General features: G+C 43.2%; 1 protein-coding gene across 1 annotated transcript; it reads right to left on the reverse strand.

Annotated features, from left to right (window-relative positions):
* Nucleotides 1-2,771: 2,771 nt before the first annotated feature.
* PSMB9 (proteasome 20S subunit beta 9) lies at nt 2,772-22,104 on the reverse strand. The gene is made up of 6 exons (XM_073598266.1): nt 21,949-22,104; nt 12,121-12,188; nt 11,901-12,032; nt 10,709-10,838; nt 6,355-6,496; nt 2,772-2,949 (listed from the first exon to the last, which is right to left on the reverse strand). The coding sequence occupies exons 1-6, from the start codon at nt 21,997-21,999 to the stop codon at nt 2,822-2,824; spliced, it is 651 nt and encodes a 216-aa protein (XP_073454367.1). The 5' UTR covers nt 22,000-22,104; the 3' UTR covers nt 2,772-2,821.
* Nucleotides 22,105-24,306: the final 2,202 nt, after the last annotated feature.

Raw genomic sequence — 24,306 nt, forward strand, 5'->3', positions numbered from 1 at the left:
AGTCTCAATTGAGGGAGAGCAGTCGGCACGCAGCTTGTCTCCGATAACATCTTGAGCTCACAGCAGGATGCCAAACTTCTGAGAGATGCATCACTGTGGATCTTATGCCCCGTACACACGGTCGGACTTTGTTCGGACATTCCAACAACAAAATCCTAGGATTTTTTCCGACGGATGTTGGCTCAAACTTGTCTTGCATACACACGGTCACACAAAGTTTTTGGAAAATCCGATCGTTCTAAACGCGGTGACGTAAAACACGTACGTCAGAACTATAAACGGGGCAGTGGCCAATAGCTTTCATCTCTTTATTTATTCTGAGCATGCGTGGCACTTTGTCCGTCGGATTTGTGTACACACGATCGGATTTTGTTGTCGGAAAATTTTATATCCTGCTCTCAAACCTTGTGTGTCGGAAAATCCGATGGAAAATGTGTGATGGAGCCCACACACGGTCAGAATTTCCGACAACAAGGTCCTATCACACATTTTCCATCGGAAAATCCAACCGTGTGTACGGGGCAATAATGCTACCATTCACCTACATTTGTGAGTGTATAATTTTTTATATATTTTATCCATATAATAAAAGGTTTTGCACCAGAGCCTGTGCGCTCTTTTTTCCCCTTTGTATCTTCACAGCATACAGTGCCTGCTGATTCAAACAGCAGCAAGGTGGTGTTTTAACTCAGAGACCTAACGCCCTAATTGATGAATTGTACGATTGGACTATTTGGGACTGTTGCCCCTGGATCTATATAGACCCAAGCACAAGTACAGTACTATACTACTATATACAGTGTGCATGGGTGTCCACGAGTAGGGGCAAGAGGGGGCAATCCCCCCCCTGGAATCATCAAGAAGGTGTTACAGTTGCCAGCTGCAGTGTCCACCATGGCCACCACTGACTTTTTCAGCTGCTCTGTCTCCTGACACATCTGATGTCCCTCCCTCAACCCCGGCCCGATCATCGGATGAGATGGCTTGGCCGCTCGGCAGCTTGGATGTTCCGCCACTCCTCTTCAGTGATTGGCTGCCTGCCTGTGTACGTGTTGTGTAGATCCGGCCGGCACCACCCACTCAGTGCAGTCTGTGGCCGAGCTGCTGAGTGATACGCCACCAGTGCCTACTCATCATCACATCACAGGAAATCCTAACCTGAAGTGAGTGGCATATACAGTTGCAAGCAACAGAAGAAGAACCACAGAGCAGTTAGGAGGAGCATATTGATTTGTATATTGCTGGGAAGTTGGACAGCTTTTACTGGAAAGATATGTCTGTGTATGTTGAGAGATAATTCATCTTCTTCACTTTGTATAGGCTGTTTTCATCAAGATGTATTGCAATACATTGCAATATAAAAAGATGTACATTCTCTAAGCTATGTGTATATGGGCATGGACTGAGTGTACGCCTGGCCTGAGTAACTTCCAATACAAAGTGAAGCTGAAATATCTCTTATATAACACATATATATTTCCACTGGAAAGATATATGTGTTATATAAGAGATAATTCAGGCCAGGCATACCATGCCCATATAAATATAGCCTAGCCACTTGCCAACAAACCGCCGCGGTTGTACTGCGGCAGAATGGCACGGCTGGGCGAAACAAAGTTATGTTACGTCGCTTCGCCCTGTGGCCCCTGTGGCCTTCTCGCCCCCAGAGCCGATGCGAGTGCCCGGCAGTCGCAATCGCTGGTTACACACCGAGAACCGGGATCTGTGTGTGTAAACACACAGTTTCTGGTTCTCTGAGGGGAGAAGAGACTGATCGTCTGTTCATACAATGTATGAACAGCGATCTGTCATCTCCCCTAGACAGTCCCCTCCCCCTTCAGTTAGAACACTGAGAGGGAACACAATTAACCCCTTGATCGCCCCCTAGTGTCAACCCCTTCCCTGCCAGTGACATTTTTACAGTAATCAGTGCATTTTTATAGCACGGATCGCTGTATAAATGGCAATGGTCCCAAAAATGTGTCAGAAGTGTCCGATGTGTCCGCCATAATGTCACAGTCCCGATAAAAATCGCAGATCGCCACCATTACTAGTAAAAAAAAAAAAGAATAATAAAATGCCATAAAACGATCCCCTATTTTGTAGATGCTATAACTTTTGCGCAAACCAATCAATATACGCTTATTGCGATTTTTTTTTTTTTTTTTACCAAAAATATGTAGAAGAATACATATCGGCCTAAACTGAGGAAAAAAATAGTTTTTTTTTATATATTTTTGGGGGATATTTATTATAGCAAAAATTCAAAAATATTGCAGTTTTTTTTTTCAAAATTGTCGCTCTTTTTTTGTTTATAGTGTAAAAAATAAAAACCGCAGAGGTGATCAAATACCACCAGAAGAAAGCTCTATTTGTGATGAAAAAAGTATGTCAATTTTATTTGGGTGCAACGTTGCACGACCGCGCAATTGTCACTTAAAGCGACACAGTGCCGAATCGCAAAAAGTGATCTGGTCAGGAAGGGGGTAAAATCTTCCGGGGCTGAAGCAGCTAGAGAATGTACATCTTTTTATATTGCATGGGTGACCTTAAAGTGATGCCCCACCCCTGAAAAAAGTTCTGCGGACACCCATGACATTGTGTCTTTTTACAAAACAATAATAACCTGATGCGTTCAATAAAACACAGAAAAAACACATGTAAGTGGGACAGAACATTCTGAGCCCAGCAAAGCTCCTTTTTGGGTTTTAAATGTGTGACTGTATAGTTACCAAATACGTAGGGAAAAATGACAATAAAAGTCTTGCAAATGTTATTGAAATGAATTTATTAAAAATGTACACATATTTATATCCAGTGATTACAGGTCATAGAATTTAGGAATGTCATCTCCGGTTAGGATAGTCTGCTTCGATCCGTCCTTTGTTACAGTCATTAGATAGATCACCCCTCCACTGGAACCGTCTCGGCTCATTGCTAGTGACAGAGCTGGGAGGAAAGAAAAGTAGCATAGAATCATTAATACAGAAACTATTACTTGGAGGACTGTAGGGAGATTAAGAATAAAAAATCAACCTCCAAAAAGCTGTACGTGAATTATTTTTTGCATTTATTGAGTAGATATTAAAAAAGCCATAAGAATCAGATTTGTTTCTCAGACTGAGGTCTACAAACTATGGCCCACCGGCCACATCCAGCCTGCCACAAGATTTTATCTGGCTTGCAGCTAGAGTGGCATATTCTCAGTTTGCACTGACTGAAGATTTAGGTCAGCAGAAACAGCCTATGGTCTCTGCTACTGATATATGGTAGACTCTGATCGGGACCCTGATGTAAGAGGAGACACTTTCAGAGATCTTGTTGTAATAGGGGGACTTTAAATGGGATCCTGATTTAAGTGGGGGACTCTGACGTAAGAGGAAACACTTTTTTGGAGATCTGATGTAAGTGGCAGACTTTGATGGAGATCCTGGTGTTATGCCGCGTACACACGGTCGGACTTTACGGCAGACTTTGCCCGGCGGACTTTTCGACGGACTTTACGACGGACTTTCTGAATGAACGGACTTGCCTACACACAATCCACCAAAGTCCGTTGAATTCGTACGTGATGACGTACGACTGGACTAAAACAAGGAAGTTCATAGCCAGTAGCCAATAGCTGCCCTAGCGTGGCTTTTTGTCCGTCGGACTAGCATACAGACGAGCGGACTTTTCGACCAGACTCGAGTCCGTTGGATAGATTTGAAACATGTTTTAAATCTAAGTCCGTCCAACTTTTGAGAAAACAAAGTCCACTGGAGCCCACACACGATCGAATTGTCCGACGAAATCCCGTCCGCCGGGCAAAGTCTGCCGTAAAGTCCGCTCGTGTGTACGCGGCATAAGAGGAAGAGTCTGATGGAGATCCTGGTGTAAGAGGAAGAGTCTGATGGAGATCCTGGTGTAAGAGAAAGAGTCTGATGGGGATCCTAAGGTAACAGGGGATTCTGAAGGGGACTTTTTTCGGCCCATGAATATATGAAAAATATATCATGTGGCCTTCGTAATGAAAAGCCAAAGTCAAAGCCTAAAGTGAAACTGTGTCCTCCTGAAGAGCAAACAAACATGTCCACTTTAATGGCAGTATTACCAATAGAACATCCCATCTTTCCCTTGCTCCCCCACCACTATATTCAGCTGGCAGGAGTAGGGATTTACTCTAGTTGGACCTCACAAAGGGCTGGAGGCTCTACCACACATGGTCATCCATACTCCGAAGTAACAAGTATGTTCTTTGGATCCAGTACAGATGCGAAAACTTCAGGCTTCCCTATTTTTGTTAACAGGTCCATAAGCAACGCAGGATAAATGAAGGCCTCGCTAAATTGAAAACATTCATTTAATTTTAAAAAGTTGTTTTTTGTCTTCTTCGACCCTTCACCAGTGGAGGCCCGTCCATTAGGGGCACCCTCTATATGCAATGGATAGATTCATGCATAGCATGAATCTATCCACGGCCATCGCAGTCACCCCCAATTCATGCGTCTGGCCCCTTTCAGGGCACCGGGCACATGAATTACAGCAGCCAGGTTTTTTTTTAAGCACTTGATTAGAGCCAGAGGCTCTAATAGGCTTCAAAATAGGATGGGCCTCGGGTCGCAGAGAGTGCGCTCCAATTCCACCCAGGTGTGCTACAACAATGAATGAATATTCGCTGTTGGAACACTGATCCTCAATCCGGCCAATCAGAAGTGGGTGTGAGACCCGTTTTCCAATTGGCTGAAAGGAGAAGACTCCCGATTGGCCACCGAAAAGTAGGGAGGAAACGGAAGCTGCTGCCTTCGCCGCCGTAATGACCCATGGAGAGCAGGAGTACGGGAGGCCGCCGCCGCTGAGCAGGGTAAGCCGTTTAGTGATGGGGTAAGTGTGACTGACCGACTGGGGGGGGTGGCTTACTGTTTGCTGCCCCCCCCCAAAAAAAATTACACCAGCCGCCACTGCCCTACCCATAGTAGCACATACTGGTCAGCCAAAGGTTCCCGCATCCTCACCTAGCTGGATTCAGAATTGATCCAATGCTGCATCAGTCCTCCACAGCCTCTACACCGAGAACTGAGGGAGGATGGGAGGCAAAGATTTGTGCCAGGAGAAGGGATTTCAGCAGGGGGGGGTGGATTTTGTACTTGGAGGAAGGGGGGTAGGGGGATTCATGCTTAGGGGGGAGTATGCAGGTTAGTGCTTGATTTTTTTTTTTTGGGGGGGGGGATTCTTGCTCACACATAACCATACATCTTGGGGGGGGCGCAATTTGGCATGTTCGCCCTGGGCTCTAGATGGCCTTGTCCCGGCACTGCATACAGGCACAGTTTCCACAGGCAACTGGGTCCTATGGAAATCTTCACTTTCAAGGATGCCCTGTCCTCTTCCTGTCCCTGAACTTCCAATACTGTTGCTTTCACTACATGTAAAATTTCTTGTGAATGGGGTAGAGAATCTTGTGACTTATCCATTTACAGATCTTGTAACAGGCAGTGAAAGCAATGAAAGATTTTTTAATGGAGAAGGAGGGATGAGGAGGCAGGTCCTCAATTGGGAGCTTTTTCACAGCAGCTTCACGCAAGACCCAAAGTTATTAACCCCCACAGTGCCGAATGCTCAAAGCCAGAAAGAGGATGGGGCATCCCTATGCAGAAGATATTTTTATGATACAGCTGCCTGCATGACGTGCAACATACATACACATTAGCTCACTGAAGACATACAGATTTTTTTTCTTTTTATAATAAAAGTATGCTTTAAAGAGTAACTCCACTTTTATTGAGAAAAAACATTCCCCTCTATGTACAATGCAGGATTTTTACCTTTGTTGCAGATTCCTACCTTTTTGTTATTATGATGAAATAGCTGTTGTTTGTCTGTGCCCATGTGAATCTGTATGGGAGTGGTTTTATAATTATCAATCAGCTTCTGCACCTGCAGGGTTCTAATGGGGAAAGTGGCAGGGTCTGCATCCCTTTCGATGTGATTTTCCTTTGGGAGTATCTTTCCAAAAATGACATTTGAGTTGCAGGGGATGCCTGATATCTGACTTAGTATCTTAGTAAGCCAATCACACAAGCAGAAAATTACATTTTCAGGGGGCGTTCTGTACCCCATCTGTGTACAGAACACCTCCAGGTTGCCATATTGGATTTTACAGGAAATTACAGAGCTGCAGATTGAACAGGAAAGGTGATTTTTTAATAACATTCAATTACAATATGACTTGTGCTGCAATTTTATATATTATTTTTTATACTTGCTAGTTTTTTTTTCCCCACGAAAGTGGAGTTACCCTTTAATTTATAATATTTAATATAATATTAATAATATATAATATTTTCATTGTAAAGATACCCGCGAGCCCCTTACCGTGGACAGTGAACCTCTCACACTCCTCTTTGGTCATTCCTGGCTTATAAACAGAGTCCACATAACCATATATATAGGAACTGCCAGATCCTCCGATGGCAAAAGGCTGTCGGCTTATCATCCCACCCAACGTCCCATACACCTGTTCAGGAGAGATGGATAAAGTGTACATTTAGGTTACAAGGTTTGGACTTTACATGATTATTCATTCCCTTATACAATCTGTGCATGTAACTATATGTAAAATATATATAATACAGCATGTGAATACTTAATTCACTTTAACACATTTCAGCTCTGGAAGTTTTACCCCCCCTTCATGATCAGGCCATTTTTTGTGATACGGCACTGCTTTACTTTACATGTCAATTGCACGGTCATGTGACGCTGTACCCAAATAAAACTGATGTCATCTTTTTCCCCACAAATAAAGCTTTCTTTTGGTGGTATTTTAGCACCTCTGCGTTTTTTATCTTTTACACTATAAACAAAGAAGGACTGACAATTTTGAAAAAAAAAATAATATTATATTAAATAATAATAATAATAATATAATAATATTATAGTAGCCTCCCTGACGGTATTCCCGAGTGTGGCTCGGGATTAAATTTCAGCACCATTAGCGGTAACCCCGAGCCACACTCGGGATTGCATTGCAGGATCCTGGTGCAGTATACTTACCTTGTCCCCAGGATCCTGGTGCGGCGTTACTTACCTTGTCCCCAGGATCCTGCGATGTCCCCCCGCTGTGTCTGCGGGCTCTGTCTCCTCGCAAAGCCTCTCTGTGTCAGGCTCCGTTCCCTGCGAGCGTCACGACGCACGGGGGTGGAGCCTGGCGGCAAATTCAAAAAAATTTACAAACCATAATACATACAGTACTGTAATCTTACAGATTACAGTACTGTATGAAATTATTTCACATCCCTTTTGTCCCCAGTGCTTTGTCCAATTCCCTGCATGCAGTTTTATGTTATATATACTGTTCTTTCTGCCTGGAAACTGGAGATTGTCCATAGCAACCAAAAAGTGTCCCTTTACGTCAAACGTGGCTTTAGACCAGCTAGGAAACAGCGATAGTAAATTAGAACACTTGCAGAATTGAGCGATAGTGAATCGTGGGGAAATGTATTTTATTATTATTATATTATTTTTTTTTTTAATTATTTATATTTATTTATTATATTATAATTTATGTTTTTGTGTTTCAAACTTCATCATACCCGGGATATCTACTAGACTCTTGTTTGGACAGATTTAAGTGTGTTGTTGTTAAGAATTACAGACCTACAATACAAAACACCAAATTTCCATGCAAAATAATTGTACCGCTTTCAGCACCTAAAATCAGAAAGAATCATACCACCAGGGAGGTTAAATAATATTTTTTACTTTCTGCTATAAAACATATTCAATTAAAAAATGTAAAAACTATAATTTCTTCATTAATTAATTAGGCCAAAATTTATTCTGCTACATATTTTTGGTAAAAAAAATCCCAATAAGCATATATTGATTGCGCAAAAGTTATCACGTCTACAAACTATGGGATATTTTTATGGATTTTTGTTTTATTTTATACTAGTAATGCGGCGATCAGTGACTTATAGCCTGCGATATTGCAGCGGACAAATCGGACACTAAGTGACACTTTTTTGGGAACCAGTGACACTAATACAGTGATCAGTGCTAAAAACAAATAATAACTACTAATGACACTGGCAGGGAAGGGGTTAACATCTGGGGCAATCAAGGGGTTAAATGTGTGTCTAATATGTGTGCTGATTTTACTAAGCAATTTGCTTTCCAGGAGGAAAAAACAGCACATTGCTGCTGTCAGAAGAGAGCCCTGTGTTTGTTTACCTACACAGGGCTCTCTTCGGTAATCTCCAGCACCAATCGTCGGGTGACGGCAACAAATCAGCGCCCAGGAGCCGCTGATTGCTTGATGCTGCAGCCAATCGCAGCACAGCCGGGGGAGAGGGGGCCCGTGGGTGTGCTCTCTACCCTGGCGCGTGGATCACAAACCAGGTATGTGATCCAGCGCAGAGCAGCTGCCCTGCCACAGTATATCTGCAGTGGGCAGTCCTTAAGTAGTTAACCACTTCAGTACCAGCCTATAGTAATATGACCTTCGCAGATGGAATCTCCCATCCTGGGCGGGCGTCATATGACGTCCTCGGCTTCCGGCCGGCCGCGTCACCAATGAGCTGATGCATGTGCCCGGCGGCTGCGATGTCCGCTGGGCACCGCGATCGCTCGTAAACACACAGATCCACGACCTGTCAGGGGAGAAGAGACAGATTGTGTGTTCCTAGTATATAGGAACACCGATCGGTCTCCTCACCCAGTCAGTCCCATCCCCCTACAGTTAAAATCACTCCCTAGGTAACACAGTTAACCCCTTGATCGCCCCCTAGTGTTAACTCCTTCCCTGCCAGTGACATTTATACAGTAATCAGTGCATATTTATAGCACTGATTGCTGTATAAATGTGAATGGTCCCAAAATAGTGTCAAAAGTGTCTGATTTGTCCGCCGCAATGTCACAGTCACGATAAAAATCGCAGATCACCGCCATTACTAGTAAAAAAAAATAATAATAATAACAAAAATGCCATAAATCAATAACCTATTTTGTAGGTGCTATCACTTTTGCACAAACCAATCAATATATGCTTATTGCGATTTTTTTTTTTTTCAAAAATACGTAAAGAATACATATCAGCCTAAATTGAGGAATACAATTGGTTTTTTTTTGTTTTTTTTAATTGGGGATATTTATTATAGCAAAAAGTAAAAAATATTGTGTTTTTTTCAAAATTTTCTGTCATTTTTTTTGTTTATAGCGCAAAAAATAAAAACCGCAGAGGTGATCAAATACCAAAAGAAAGCTCTATTTGTGGAAAAAAATGACATCAGTTTTATTTGGGTACAATGTTGCATGACCGCAACATTCAAAATGTTACAGTGCTGAAAGCTGAAAATTGGCCTGGGCAGGAAGGGGGTGAAAATGCCTGGTATTGAAGTGGTTAAAGAGGACCAGTCACAGCTAGGCTTACCCAAGAATCTAAAGAGTCAGTCTTAGGCTCCATGCACGCTAGCATTTTTTTCTGTTCCTAGAAGCTAAATAGTGTCATACTATGTGTCCATGCACACTACTTTAGGCTATTAGCATTTTTTTGAGCTTCAGCGTCTAAGAGCAGAAAAAAAAAAGATTTTTGTAGAGTTTGTTGAAGCGTTTTTCCAGCAGAAAAAACACTTAAACACTGCTAAACGCTACTAATAGCGTTTTTTAGCTTTGCAAAACGCAAAAAAAAACACTAATGCTTCTAAACACTACTACAAAAACCTATTAACAGCTTTTTTTTTTACTTTAAAAAAATGCAAGCGTGAATGGAGTCTTAAATGATTATAATTGTGTAGTCTTATTTAGAAAATGTTTTTGTTAGCACAAAGTTATAACATTGAATACTCTACGCTTTCGGAACTACATCCAGTTCTGACAAGTAAGTTTAATAAAATCACAAAAATCCTTGTGGGGAAATACCTGATTAAAATCGGTAAAGATGAAAAAATCTGAAACATGAACACTTTGCATGGTTTGAGATATTGTTATTATTATTAAAGTATATGTGAACCCTCAGCTTGTTAAACAACACATTCAGTTTAAAATAAAAATCAAAGGCAAAACATTTTTTTGTGTGTGTGTGTGTGTGTATGTATATATATATATATATATATATATATATATATATATATATATATGTTGTTCTGTCTCTGGGACAGCTATCTAAACCTTCTTATCCCAATAACTTCGGATACCATATTTCTTTGATTTTTGATGACTTTTGCTGGCGGAATTCCAGCCAGCAAAATATTGAGAGCAGGTTCTCAATTTTTCGGTTGGAAAAAGCTACGATCGTCTGTACCAATTCTGACGTGCAAAATTCCTACGCATGCTCGGAAACAATTTGACGCGTGCTCAGAAGCATTGAACTTCATTTTCTCGGCTTGTCGTAGTGTTGTACGTCACTGCGTTCTTGATGGTTGAAAGTTCAGAGAACTTTTGTGTGACCGTGTGTATGCAAGGCAAGCTTGAGTGGAATTCCTTCGGAAAAACCATCCAAGATTTTTCAGACGGAAATTCCGCTCATGTGTACGCAGTATTAGAGTAACATTTCAGAGTAATAGGGAAAAGTCTACACAATCTCCCTATACTGTATATCCAGTTATGTTCACACACTGTATTTATTCCACATGATCTCTTACCAATCTGATCTTATTAAAACCCCCCCAGAATGATCTATTTCTACTTTTTACTTTCTTCGTATGGATTCAATTTGTTTTTAACTCACCTGTCCTCCATTTTTCTTGTCCCAGCCAGCCACGAGGAGATGTGCAGACAGCTCCTCCTTGTACTTGTAGCTGACCCCTTTTACAAGGTTTGCAGCGGCTACCACTAAGGGCGCAGTGTCCATTTCCATACTGCAGTGAAAAAAGATGTGCAAGAAAGCATAAATATAGGCAATACTGCTTGTCCAATTGGGTTGAGTCATGAGTTATATATTTCTTTTTCAATATGAGCCAACATCAGCAAAGGAGGTTTCTTACACTTTGAATGAAGACTCCATTGGGCTGTGACTGAGGCTCCAGGCTATACTACCTAGCAGTGGCGGAACTACCAGGGTCACAAAGGTCTCACTTGTCCCCAACCCCTTGCGTTCCACCACCAAGGGGGCCCCAAGAAATTTTTGAGGCCCCACCCCCACATATATTCAAATACAAACATAAACGCACACATTGGGGAGCGCCTATGCATGAAGACGTTGATTGTGATACACATTGCTGAGCACCGTGAAGTAAGAGCAATATGTTTAGCATCAGACCTCCACTGTAAGGCTAAACTAAATTGTAGGGGGCTTTTAAGGCATTGCCTATGGAAAATACAGGGTACTGAAGTTTGGAACGTAAAATGTAAGGTTTGACATGTTGGGTATCTATTTCCTTGGTGGAACCTCATCTTTTATATTGTGTAATTTATTGTGTTTAAGTGCCCTAAAATTAACTTTTAGCTTTTACTTTGCAGTAACAACGTGTGACATAGAAACTTGGAACAACCACTATTTTGTTCTCTAGGGTGTCTGCTTTCAGAAAATATATAATGTTTTGTGGGTTTCTGCAGTATTCAGGCCTAAAATAATTTTTTAAATGTGTGCAAAAAAACACACACACGGCTCTGGCAGAGAAAGGGTTAAAGTGATTGATTGTAAGGGTTTTATTGCGCTGCTATCTATCTATCCAATCAAGAGCCGAGAACCCCAGGCAGAGAGACAGCGCGTCCCCGTCGGGTGAAGTTCCAGGGCTCAGGTAAGTAAAACGGGGGGGCTGGGGGGCCGGTCACTGACAGGTGTTTTTTTCACCTTAATGCATAGGATGCATTAAGGTGAAAAAACATGAAAGTTTACAACCCCTTTAATGCTACAGCTAAATGGGTACATTATTATGAAATGGGCAGTACTGGGTCCCATTGCATAAGCATGGTCTCACCTGTGCACTTCCAAATAGTAATTCACCATATCAGCTACAGCCTGACAATCAGCGGCAGAACCAGAGAGGGCACAGTAGATCTTATCATGAAGAGGAGCCAGCTTATTAAAGACACGATTGACCACAGCGTCTCTGGGGAGAGAGGGGAATGAGATTAATAGACAGAACTAGAATGTAATAAAAAAAATGTTTGTATGACACCCAAGCCATTGAGACTCACCCAGCGGACACTCTTGAGTCGGATCCAATGACAATCCCTCCATTGAACTCTATGGCGATGATGGTGGTCTATGAAGACAAAAGCTAGTATTGAAATTCATTACGTTGCTCAGCTAGCAAAGTAGTTACAGAACTCATAGAGGAACTTCGGTAAAGCCAATTATCCTGAAGACCTTACAAATCTTCCACAATTTAAAGGAAACCTGGACATAAGGCAACACATGAGTTGCCATTGATTCATTTTTCCTGAATCTGCTACTTGCCTGGCTGTAGCCTACAATACTTTCTGAGTAATTGATCGACAACAAATATGCTTCCAATGAAGTCAGAGGCGATTAGTATTCCTGAGCTGAAGATATGTTTGGGGTCAGTGTCTCAATTGGTATGATTGTCAGGAAGCTAGCATGTTAAATTTAGAGGACAGTAATCAAAGCCAGCTTATTTCTCTAAAGACAGGTTTCCTTTAACCACTTCAGCCCCGGAAGGATTTACCCCCTTAAAGTGGTTGTATAGTAATTTTTTTTAATTTTACCTACAGGTAAGCCTATAATAAGGCTTACCTGTAGGTAAAAAAAACATCTTCTAAACCTTTACAGTTTAGGAGATATTCCCCTTGCTATGAGCCGCTGACTGCAGCGGCGCATGCGCACAGGGGATTCTCGGCTGAAGGCCGGCAACTGCCGGACCTTGCCGAGTAAGAAATCTCCCGCGCGCATGCGCGGGAGTGACGACATTGCGGTTTCAGCCACTCACAGTGCTGGAACCACGATACCCGGAAGACACGCCGAGGCAACATGACCGCTCCCTCGGCGTGGACCAGGTAAGATACCGACACCTCGTTCTAAGGTAAGTATTTCATAATGAGCTAGTATGCGGTGCATACTAGCTCATTATGCCTTTTGCTTTACAGGGGTAGAAAAAAAAAATTTTTTTTGCAGGTATACAACCGCTTTAATGACCAGGCCATTTTTTACGATACGGCACTGAGTCATTGTAAATGACAATTGCGTGGTTGTGTGACATTGTACCCAAACAAAATTGATGCCCTTTTTTTCCCCACAAATAGAGCTTTCTTTTGGTGGTATTTGATCACTTCTGTTTTTATTTTTTGCGCTATAAACAAAAAAAGACCGCCAATTTTGAAAAAAATAAAATAAAATTTCACTTTCTGCTATAATACATAATCCCAATTTAAAAAAAAAATGTTTTCCTCAGTTAAGGCCGATATGTATTCTTTACATATTTTTGGTAAAAAAATATTAACCATTTCCGGACCAGCCGTTGCAGTTTTACTGTGGCAGGTTGGCTCAGCTGGGCAAATCGACGTTACCTTACGTCGCTTTTCCTTTTGGCCACTTTTGGAGCCGATGCGAGTGCCTGGCGGGCGCGAAGACCGCCGGGCACCCGCGATCACTCGTGACAATCATACAATACCATTTTTGGATGCGGCGTTATCACATAGTGGGGGCAAAGTGAGAACCAATCTATACAGGAAACCATTGTCAGGTAATACCATTCTCAGAGCTGATTCTGGACACCCCAGACATACCATCAGGTGTATTCCAGTGGGTCAGATGCTGAGGATTCACCGCATTTGCTCTAAAGAACTGGATTACCAGTATGAGTGTGAACAAATGTGTCAGCGCTTCACTCAGCGTGGTTATTCTACTGCTGATTTGAGAAGAGCGCTGGACATCACTGGGGCTACAACCAGGGACAACCTCCTCAGGGGTAAGAGGGAAAGGGCTGGTAATTGTAGTGCACCAGTATTTTCCACAGATTATAGCGTGGAATTTTACAAAGTGAGGAAAATTATAGAGAAGTATATTCCAGTGCTAAATAAGGATGAGGTCTACACCAAAGTTCTTAAAAATGGGATTAAAGTGGTGTCACGACAAGCCCCTACTTTGGGACAGTTTTTATCCCCTAGTTATATTTCATCAAAGAGACCTGGTAACACACATTGGGGGTTATTTACTAAACCTGAAAATCTGGTGCAGCTCTGCCTAGTAACCAATCAGCTGCCAGGTTTTATTGCCAAAGCTTAATTGAACAGGCTGAAGTTGGAAGCTGATTGGCTACCATGCACAGCTGCACCAGATTCTAATGCCCCGTACACACAAGTGGAATTTCCGTCGGAAAAATTTTGGATAGTTTTTCCGACGGAATTCCTCTCAAGCTTGGCTTGCATACACACGGTCACACAAAAGTTCGCTGAACTTTCGACCGTCAAGAACACGGTGACGTACAACTACGACAAGCCAAGAAAATGAAGTTCAATGCTTCTGAGCATGAGTCAAATTGTTTCCGAGCATGCGTAGGAATTTTGCGCGTCGGAATTGGTACAGATGATCAGAATTTCCGATCAGAACTTTTTCCGACCGAAAAATTGAGAACCTGCTCTCAATCTTTTGCTGGCGGGAATTCGACCAGCAAAAGTCCGATGGAGCATACACACGGTCGCATTTTCTGACCAAACGCTCTCATCGGTCTTTTGCTGGCTGAATTTCCGATCGTGGGTACGGGGCTTTAGTGCTCCAGTTTTAGTAAATCTCCCCCATTGTTTAAACTTCAGAAGTAACTAGAGGTCGACCGATATATCGGCCGGCCGATATATCGGCCGATATTTGGCTTTTTTTACTTAATCGGCATCGGCCGATTGTGCTGATAAAAAAAGCCGATTATAACTTCAGCGGGACTTGCAAATGACTTCTGTAATAGAAGTCAATTGCAAGCTGTTTGAAGTTTGTTTTCTCTCCTCCCTGGGCAGCCTGCCAAATCTGATAAGAAGATACATTTGTATCTCTTCGGGTTCTTTTTATCAATAGACTGAACTCCGTGGAGAAGTTTTCAGTTTAACCATTTAAAGACTAAATCTTTTTTGACATTTGTTGCTTACAAGTAAAAATCCTGTATTTTCTGCTAGAAAATCACTTAGAACCCCCAAACATTATATATATTTTTTTTAGCAGAGACCCTAGGGAATAAAATAGCGGTTGTTGTAATATTTTATGTCACACGGTATTTGCGCAGCGGTCTTTCAAACGCAATTTTTTTTTAAAAAATACACTAATTAAAAAAAAAAAAAATAAAACAGTAAAGTTAGCCCATTTTTTTTTTTTCGTCCAAAAGTTTTGATTACCTGTTTTTGTGTATTTAATATTTAAGATATAGTTTTTTTTTAATCTAAATTCTACATACAAGTGAACTGATTGGAGGTTTGTTTTGTTCAATAAATGTTTAAATGTAAAAAATTTTCTGTATCACTTATTACTTCAGGCTGCTTTCACACTGGAGCGGGCATGCGTTGACGGTAAAACGCTGTTAGTTTTAGCGGCGCTTTACCGTCATTTTAGCGGCGCTATTCGGCTGTTAGCGGGGCGCTTATAACCCAGCTAGCGGCCGAGGAAGGGGTTAAATGCGCCCCTGAAGTGCTGCTGCCAAAACATTATGCAGGTGCTTCGGCAGCGGTGCGCATTCATTTTAATGGGCAGGAGTGGTGGAGCAGCGGTATACACCGCTCCAAAGATGCCGCTTGCAGGACTTTTTTTTTACATCCTGCCAGCGCATCGCCTCAGTGTGAAAGCACTCGGGATATCACACTGAGACTGGAGGGGAGCCATTTTACTGGCACTTTACAGGCGCTATTTTTAGCCTAAAAAAATGCCCCAGTGTGAAAGGGGTCTAACTGTTAGATTTTATGAGATGAAGGGGGAAAAAGAAAAAAAAAAAAAAAATCGGCCTAATATATCGGCCCAAAAAAATCGGCATCATATATCGGCCATCGGCCACCGCGATTTCTAAATATCGGCATCGGCATCGGCCAGAGAAAAACCCATATCGGTCGACCTCTAGAAGTAACTTCAAATGTGGTTCAAATGATTGTCCATGTTGCCCAAGAATTATTGAGGGGGATAGGTTTAGATTTAGCACAAGTGGAAGAGAGTATGGTGTAAAAACTTTCATTAACCACTTAACAACCGGCCCATAGCCGAATGACGGCTACAGGGCGGTTCGATAACTCTGGGAGGGCGTACTATGACATCCTCCCAGAATCGCACTCCCGCACGCCCCCTGGGGCGCGCACACGGGAGCATACGTGACCGCCGGGTCCGCACCATGGATCACGGTAAATGGCCGATGACAGCGGCAATTTACCACACGATCGTGCCGGCGTGATATCCGGTTCCTCTCTCCCCTCTCCGTACACTGTGAGCGGAGAGTAGAGGGATCGGATGGCAGCAGCGATGTGGGCCGGATGTGTAGTGCCCACAGTGCTGCTCAGTGACAAATCCATCTCTCTGTATAAGCCATCCACACTGAGCCATCCCGCCATCCACGTTCATCCATCCCGCCATCCACACTCATCCATCCCGCCATCCATGCTCAGCCATCCCGCCATCCACGCTCATCCATCCCTCCATCCACACTCATCCATCCCGCCATCCATGCTCATCCATCCCTCCATCCACACTCATCCATCCTGCCATCCAAGCTCATCCCTCCCGCCATCCATGCTCAGCCATTCCGCCATCCACACTCATCCATCCCTCCATCCACAATCATCCATCTCTCCATCCACAATCATCCATCCCGCCATCCATGCTCAGCCATCCTGCCATCCACATTCATCCATCCCACCATCCATGCTCAGCCATCCTGCCATCCACGCTCATCCATCCCTCCATCCACGCTCATCCAGACCCGCCATCCACGCTCATCCATCTCGCCATCCACGCTCATCCATCCCGCCATCCACAATCATCCATCCTGCCATCCACGCTCATCCATCACTCCATCCACACTCGTCCATCCCGCCATTCACGCTCATCCATCCCGCCATCCACGCTCATCCATCCCACCATCCACGCTCATCCATCACTCCATCCACGCTCATCCATCCCGCCATCCACGCTCATCCATCCCGCCATCCACGCTCAGCCATCTCGCCATTCATACTCATCTATCTCTGTCATACTTATCCACCCATCCATGCTCAACCATCCCATCCACCCCCAGCCATACTCAGCTGTACCCAGCCATACTTAGCCGTACCGAGCTGTACCCAGCCATGCTCAGCCATACTCGGCGATACCCAGCCATACCGAGCTATACCCAGCCATACTCAGCCATACGCAGCCATACCGAGCTGTACCCAGCCATACTCGGCGATACCCAGCCATACTTAGCCGTACCCAGCCATACCGAGCTGTACCCAGCCATGCTCAGCCATACTCAGCCGTACCCAGCCATATCGAGCTATACCCAGCCAAACTCAGCCATACCCAGACATATTCAGCCGTACCAAGCTGTACCCAGCCATGCTCAGCCATACTCGGCAATACCCAGCCATACCGAGCTGTACCCAACCATACTCATCGATACCCAGCCATGCTCAGCCATACTCAGTGATACACAGCCATACTCAGCAAAACACAGCCATGCTCAGCCATACCCAGCTGTACTCGGCCTCTGTATGTGGCCAGGCTGTGGAAGTCTCCCACATGTGGTGTCACCATACTTGGGAGGAGTAGGAGAATCTATTTTGGGGTGTCATTCTTGGTATGTACATGCTATGTGTTAGAAATTTTGTATAAATGGACAACTTTGTGTTAAAAAAATTGCTTTTTCATTTTCTTTCCACATTTTCCAAAAATTTGTAGAAAAAAAAGACATGTTCAAAAGACGCATTATGCCTCATAGATTATATGCTGGGGTGTTTACTTTCCAAAATAGGGTAATTTTTGGGGCGTTTCCATTGTCCTGGTGCTCCAGGGCCTTCAAAAGTGTAAGAGGTAGTCAGGAAATTAGATGTGTAATTTATGCTTCAGAACACCTGATGGCGCTCCCTGCATGTTGGGCCTCTGTATGTGGCCAAGTTGTGTAAAAATCTCAAACATGTGGCATCGCTATACTCAGGAGGAGTAGCAGAATGTGTTTTGGAATGTAATTTATGGTATGCATATGCTGTGTGTGAGAAATAACCTGCTAATATGACAATTTTGTGAAAAAAGAAAAAAAATCTTGATTTTGCAAAGAATTGTGGGAAAAAATTACAACTTCAAAAAACTCACCATGCCTCTTACTAAATACCTTGGAATGTCTACTTTCCAAAAAGGGGGGTATTTGTACTTTCTGGCATGTTAGGGTCTCAAGAAATGAGATAGGCCGTCAGTACTTTAGTTGTGATCAATTTTCAGAGATTGGCACCATAGCTTGTGGACGCTATAACTTTCACAAAGACCAATTAATATAAACCAATTTGGGTTAATTTTACCAAAGATAAGTAGCGGTATAAATTTTGGCCAAAATGTATGAAGAAAAAATTACTAATTTGCAAGATTTTATAACAGAAACAAAGAGAAATGCATTTTTTTACAGAATTTTCCGTCTTTTTTCTTTTACAGTGCCAAAAAAAAAAAAAAACAGTGGTGATTAAATACCACCAAAAGAAAGCTCTATTTGTGGGAAAAAAGGACAAAAATTTCATGAGTACAGTGTTGCATGACTGAGTAATTGTCATTCAAAATGTGAGAGCACTGAAAGCTGAAAATTGGTCTGTTTAGGAAGGGGGTTTAAGTGCCCAGTGGGTAAGTGGCTAATTGCACTTCCAAGAACATCATATGGGGAATATAATGGCCATCCTTGTCCAGGCTGTAGAGAAGGTGGGTACTCCCAGATGTGATGGTGACAGCTTTACGTCTCTGTAAACGCGAGGTTTATTGGATCTTACATTGCATACTAGAGTTCCAGAGGGGTTAAACTATGAGTGGCACCTTATACATTTCTATGAATAAACAAGGGAGCTGTTAGTGCCATCTGGAGGGTGTGTAGATCTGTATCCTCGCATGGTGATGTGATATATTTTTATATATATATATATATATATATATATATATATATGAACACAGTGGCATTTTTACCTTGAGTTATTTCATGAACAGCCATTAGGGTACTGACTTTGTCAGGAAGGTCCCAGTGGAAGACACAACATTGGCCGCCCTGGCACGCGTCTGTGTACATGTGCGTGCCGGTGTGCGTATGTGCCTGTGCGCATGGCGCTCGGTGCCAAACGCCCTATTTAAACAGGGGATGCACACAGGTTCAGTGCTGTCTGATTTGCAGCTCCCTGTGACCCCTGCTCCTGTTTATCTGCCTTGTGTTTTGATCTCCTGAACAACCCGGCTTGACCTTTTGACTTTCACTGCTCTCCGCCCGCATCTAACCTTGGCTTGACTCTGAACCCACCTGCTCCTTGGATACCTCACTGCCCGCCTGTAGTTGACCCGGCCTGTGACCTGACCTGTCTGCCTACGCTGCCCGCCTCTAGTTGACCCGGCCTGTGACCTGACCTGTCTGCCTACGCTGCCCGCCTCTAGTTGACCCGGCCTGTGACCTGACCTGTCTGCCTAGTTCCTGCTCCGGCATCACCTGTCTGTGTCTGAACCAGCCTGCCTGCTTCCACTGGAATCCACAACCCTCTGAACTGTGTAAGGACTGTTTGCTTCTACTTCTGGGTGTGGATATCGGGTGCTCCAACTTCCATTCTGTCCGCTGTTTGGATCTTCCTTCCTGTTGGTGGTCTCCTCTACAGCATCTGGGACCCCGGAGCCACCCTACCAGCAACTTACCCGCCAGGCTCTCATACCACTCTGCACTCCCGTGCCTCCTGTCTGCTCTACCAGGGGCCGCGAGTCAGATACGTAAGGGAGGCCTTCCTCTGCACTATCGGGCTCATCAGTCAGGTACAAGAGAATCTGACAGACGTTCATTTATATCACACCACATTTAACACATTATATTGAGTCAGTAAAGTAGGTTTGGTATTACATCTGTTTTTGGTTCATACAGTGATTATTTCTTCTTCGTTCAACTGTACCATTCCTTTTGTCTAACTATACCTTTTTTGTATAGGGTTCCCAGGGCTCTGTTTTTGTTGGATTATTTTGATCTTTTTGTGATCTTTTATAATTACATTGTTTTTATAGATTTTTTTTTTTTTTTTAAATTTTCGGAAACTCCAATAATCATCGAGAATATTTTGCCGTTTTCCAAACCGTTGTATAAGGCTGGGTTCACAGTATTGCAAATTGGATGCGGGTTCCCCACATTCAGTTCATAATAGCAGGAGATTTTGACCGACTCTCTATGGAACCAATTCACATATCTCTGCTGCGGCTCTGGTGCGAAATTGCACAGGAGCCCTGTGCGTCTTTAGGTCCGTTCAGCCAAACCGACCCCGGGTGACGGTTTGGAGGAGATTTGTGTGACCTGTATTATTTTGTTTGTGATTTTTGTTTTTTTGATGTATGGGTATATGGCATGTTAGTATGGGGAGGCAAGGAACATAGGGGGTTATTTACGAAAGGCAAATCCACTTTGCACTGAAGGTGCACTTGGAAGTGCAGTCGCTCTCTGATTTTATCATCCAATCATGTGCAAGCTAAAATGCTGTTTTTTATTTTCCTTGCATGTCCCCCTTGGATCTACAGCGACTTTACTTCCAAGTGCACTTTAAGTGCACTTTCAAGTGCACTTACAGTGCAAAGTGGATTTTCCTTTAGTAAATAACCCCCATAGGCTCTAATTGGTGTAGTGGTAGTGCATTTCTAATTGATTTATTGGTTAATTTTACAATTGCTTAATTGCCACACCATGCTCACTTGTATCATGCATATATATATATATATATTTATATATTTCATGCAATGTATGTGTGTATGAGGTTTGTGTAAGCGCAGTTTTAGTGCAAAACGCGTTACATTTCATGTTCCTGTCATACCTGTGATGTGATTTTAATGCTTCAATAAAGATACCAAGGAGTGCCGCAATATTCCGGATTTTGCATGTTACTGGATGAGGATGAGCTCCGGCATGTTCGCAACTCCACGTGCCCGCGCCCGCCAGAAATCTGACACTGCACAGCGCTAATCACAGGTAATGAGACTTTTCCCGATCTGTGCCCCCGTGGATCGAGAAATGTCTCACTGCTTGTGATTAGCGCTGTGCTGTGTCAGTTTCCTGGCGGGCGCGGGCACGTGGAGTTGCGAACATGCCTGAGCTCATCCTTATTACTGGAAGCTATGTACTTTATGAATGAATTTGAGGCTTCCTCTGATTGGCTAAGGTGGGAATCATGACATCATCCACCCACCTCTCCACCTCAGCCAATCAGAGGAAGCCTTGTATTTGTTCATAAAAATACAAAGCTTCTTGTGATTGGCTGAGCAACACCAACTTAATTATGTTTTGCTAATGGGACGGGAGACCCCATACCGCTGCTGAGACACACCGCTGTATACTGTATGTAACTGACGCTCATCTGTCAGTCAAGGAAATCGTTCATTTGGACCGGCATGGTTCAGTCAAACTTATATCATAGTAACCCTTGAGTTCAGTTTTAGGTTGGGGGGGAACCCTGTGCAGCTGCAAGGTCTTCACAAATGTTACTTTCACATTTATGGCAGTTAGATACATGTAGACTTGCCTGATACTGGATTGACGAGTCCGGACTTAATAATTGTTGGTTCTTATCGTCTCACTACCAAGATTCTGACCACCGAGGATAGGTTGGAGTTACTTTTAGAGCTCTACATTATATCAGCTTTGAGTGGTTCAGTAAAGTTGGGTTGTTTAGGACCTCTCCTTCCTGCAATTATTTCACCATACTACACAGAACTCAGACTTTTCCTCATCTTGCCTTTTGTCCTGCAGGACCTCTCCTCCTCCCTCCCAGCACAGAATACCTCTCTACTTTTTGTCTCTTTATCCTCTAAAGCCCACTTTTTTTAGTGGACCATGACCAAAGTAGTTGGCCTTTATCACTTACCCCAGTGGACACCTCATGAGAAGAAGCAAAGGGGTTCCCAGGTCCTGGCATCTTGCTGCGTCTCCGTTTTCTGAAATAAAAGTGAAAGTAGAATTTGCAGCTACAGCTTCATGACTCTGAGTGGTTGTGTCACCAGCAGCTAACGTCTCCTGACTGTACGCTGCACGACGTGCTCAGACACAGGCATTTACTCGCTCCATTACTTTTATTTGCTATAGATTACAAACAGAACTGTAATAGGATGACATGCACAAGCTGCAATATGTCTTCTGCTGATGTTTTCTGAATTGTCTATGCATTTGAAATGAACTCATATACTTTAGCTTCCAGCATGCAATTTAAAGCGGAGGTCCGCCCGCCCCTTTAAAAAATAGAAGTCAGCAGCTACAAATACTGCAGCTGCTGAATTTTAGTATTAGGACACTTACCTGTCCTGGAGTCCAGCGATGTTTACATCAACTGGTCGGGTGCTGCCGCCATTGTCGGTAAGGGAAGCATGCTGCGCTCTCTCACTGGCCTGGCAGAAGGTGAGGGACCGAGCTGCTGACGTACTTCGCCGCGGCCCGGTCTCCTGGAAGTGGGGACAGGGTACCCGTCAGAGACAGGTATCCGCTCCTCCCCCCGAAAGGTGCCAAGTGTAGCACCGGAGTGGGGCGAATCAGATAAGCAGAAGTTCCACTTTTGGGTGGAACTCCGCTTTAATGCGTCAAAATGCATCATGTAATTCAAAGGCATTGTTCATCTAAATCAGGGATCTCCAACAGTGGCGGCGGTTCCATAAGGGGTGCAGGGGCGCCGCCCCCCTAGTTTGCACACGGGGCGCCAGACTAATGGCTTTCTATGAGGTCTGACATATTTTTAAAAGCACATGATCCCACTTGTCACACTAGCAAATCAATATTCGCCAATGTTTCCGTCCCGGCCAATCAGGAAAGGAGAAGGATCTAAAGAAGACACCGGGTGGAAGTCGGGGGAAGCCACAGCACTGTGACCGCTGGAGGGGTAAGTGCAGACCTGGGGGGGTTTGTTCGCCTGCCACCCTCCAAAAAATGTTTAGCACCAGCCGCTAACTGGTCTCCAAACTTTCTAAACAAAGGGCCAGTTTACAGTCTTCAGACTTTATGGGGGCCAGAAGGTGTCCAGTGGGAGTAGAAAATGCCCGAGTGTTAGAGGGAGAAGGTTAGAGGGAGGGTATTTGATCACTGACAATTTTGATAAAAAAACAATATTTTTTACTTTCTGCTATAAAACACATCCAATAAAAAAAATTTAAAAAATGTAATTTCTTCATCAATTTTGGCCAATATGTATTCTGCTATATATTTTTTGTAAAAAAAAAAAAAATCCCAATGAGCGTATATTGATTGGTTTACACGAACATTATAGCATCTACTATGCAATATATTTATGGAATTTTTATTTATTTATTATGCTAGTAACTGCTTTTAATACTTTTATACTTTCTGATATAAAACATACCCAATCAAAAAAATTTAACAATCAAATTTCTTCATAAATTTAGGTCAATATGTATTCTGCTACATATTTAGTTATAGCTATATAGTCTATAAACTATAGGATATTTTTATTTATTTATATTTATTTTATTTTTTTTAGTAAGGATCAGCGACTTATAGCAGGACTGCGATATTGCGGCAGACATTCTAATACTAACTGACACTTTTGACGCATTGTGGGAACCAGTGGCACTAATGCAGTGAATTGTCTCAATCACTTACAATGTTAACCACTTACGGGCCGCCGCACGATAATCTACGTCCTAAGTTTGAAGAGGAATATCGTTGTTATGGCAGCAGCTAGCTGCCATAATAACCCCGGTATCCTTTTCTTCAGCTGGCGGTCTGCTTTCCAAAAAGAGTGGTCTCTGTGGCGGATCCGCCGTGAGATCACTTTTATCGGCAGCGGGAGAGAGCCCCCCCTCCCGAAGCGCTCCGGTGCCCTCCGTCGCTTCCCGGAGCCGTCGGCAGCGGCGGAGGCGATCGGAGGTTTTCCTTTGCTGGGTATGGAGAGGACTGAGGGGAAGATGGCCTCCACCCGTCTCCATAACATTGCAGGGTGGAAGTGATGTCAAAACTTCACTTTACGCCCACACCTCTTAAAGGGCTTTTTTTTTTTTTTTTTTTTAAATGCCAATTTTTTTTTTTTTTATTGCATTGTAGTGTAAATATGAGATCTGAGGTCTTTTTGACCCCAGATCTCATGTATAAGAGGTCCTGTCATGCTTTTTTTTTTAAAAAAAGAACAGTGTAAAAATCAAAAATAAAAGGTAAAATAAATAAGAAAAAAAAACAAAACATTTTTTAATAGCGCTCCGTCCCGCCGAGTTTGCGTGCAGGA

The sequence above is a fragment of the Aquarana catesbeiana genome, linkage group LG09 (assembly GCF_042186555.1).
Source record: "Aquarana catesbeiana isolate 2022-GZ linkage group LG09, ASM4218655v1, whole genome shotgun sequence".
In the NCBI taxonomy this organism is placed as follows: Eukaryota; Metazoa; Chordata; class Amphibia; order Anura; family Ranidae; genus Aquarana; species Aquarana catesbeiana.

Bases quoted from the DNA above. Each gene is read 5' to 3' on its own strand.
- PSMB9 (XM_073598266.1), bottom strand. From the start codon at position 21,999: ATGCCAGGACCTGGGAACCCCTTTGCTTCTTCTCATGAGGTGTCCACT. The intron at 10,839-11,900 runs GTGAGACCATGC...TTTTCACTGCAG, and splicing joins TACTATTTGGAAGTGCACAG to TATGGAAATGGACACTGCGC. The intron at 2,950-6,354 runs GTAAGGGGCTCG...CTTTCCTCCCAG, and splicing joins TGAGAGGTTCACTGTCCACG to CTCTGTCACTAGCAATGAGC.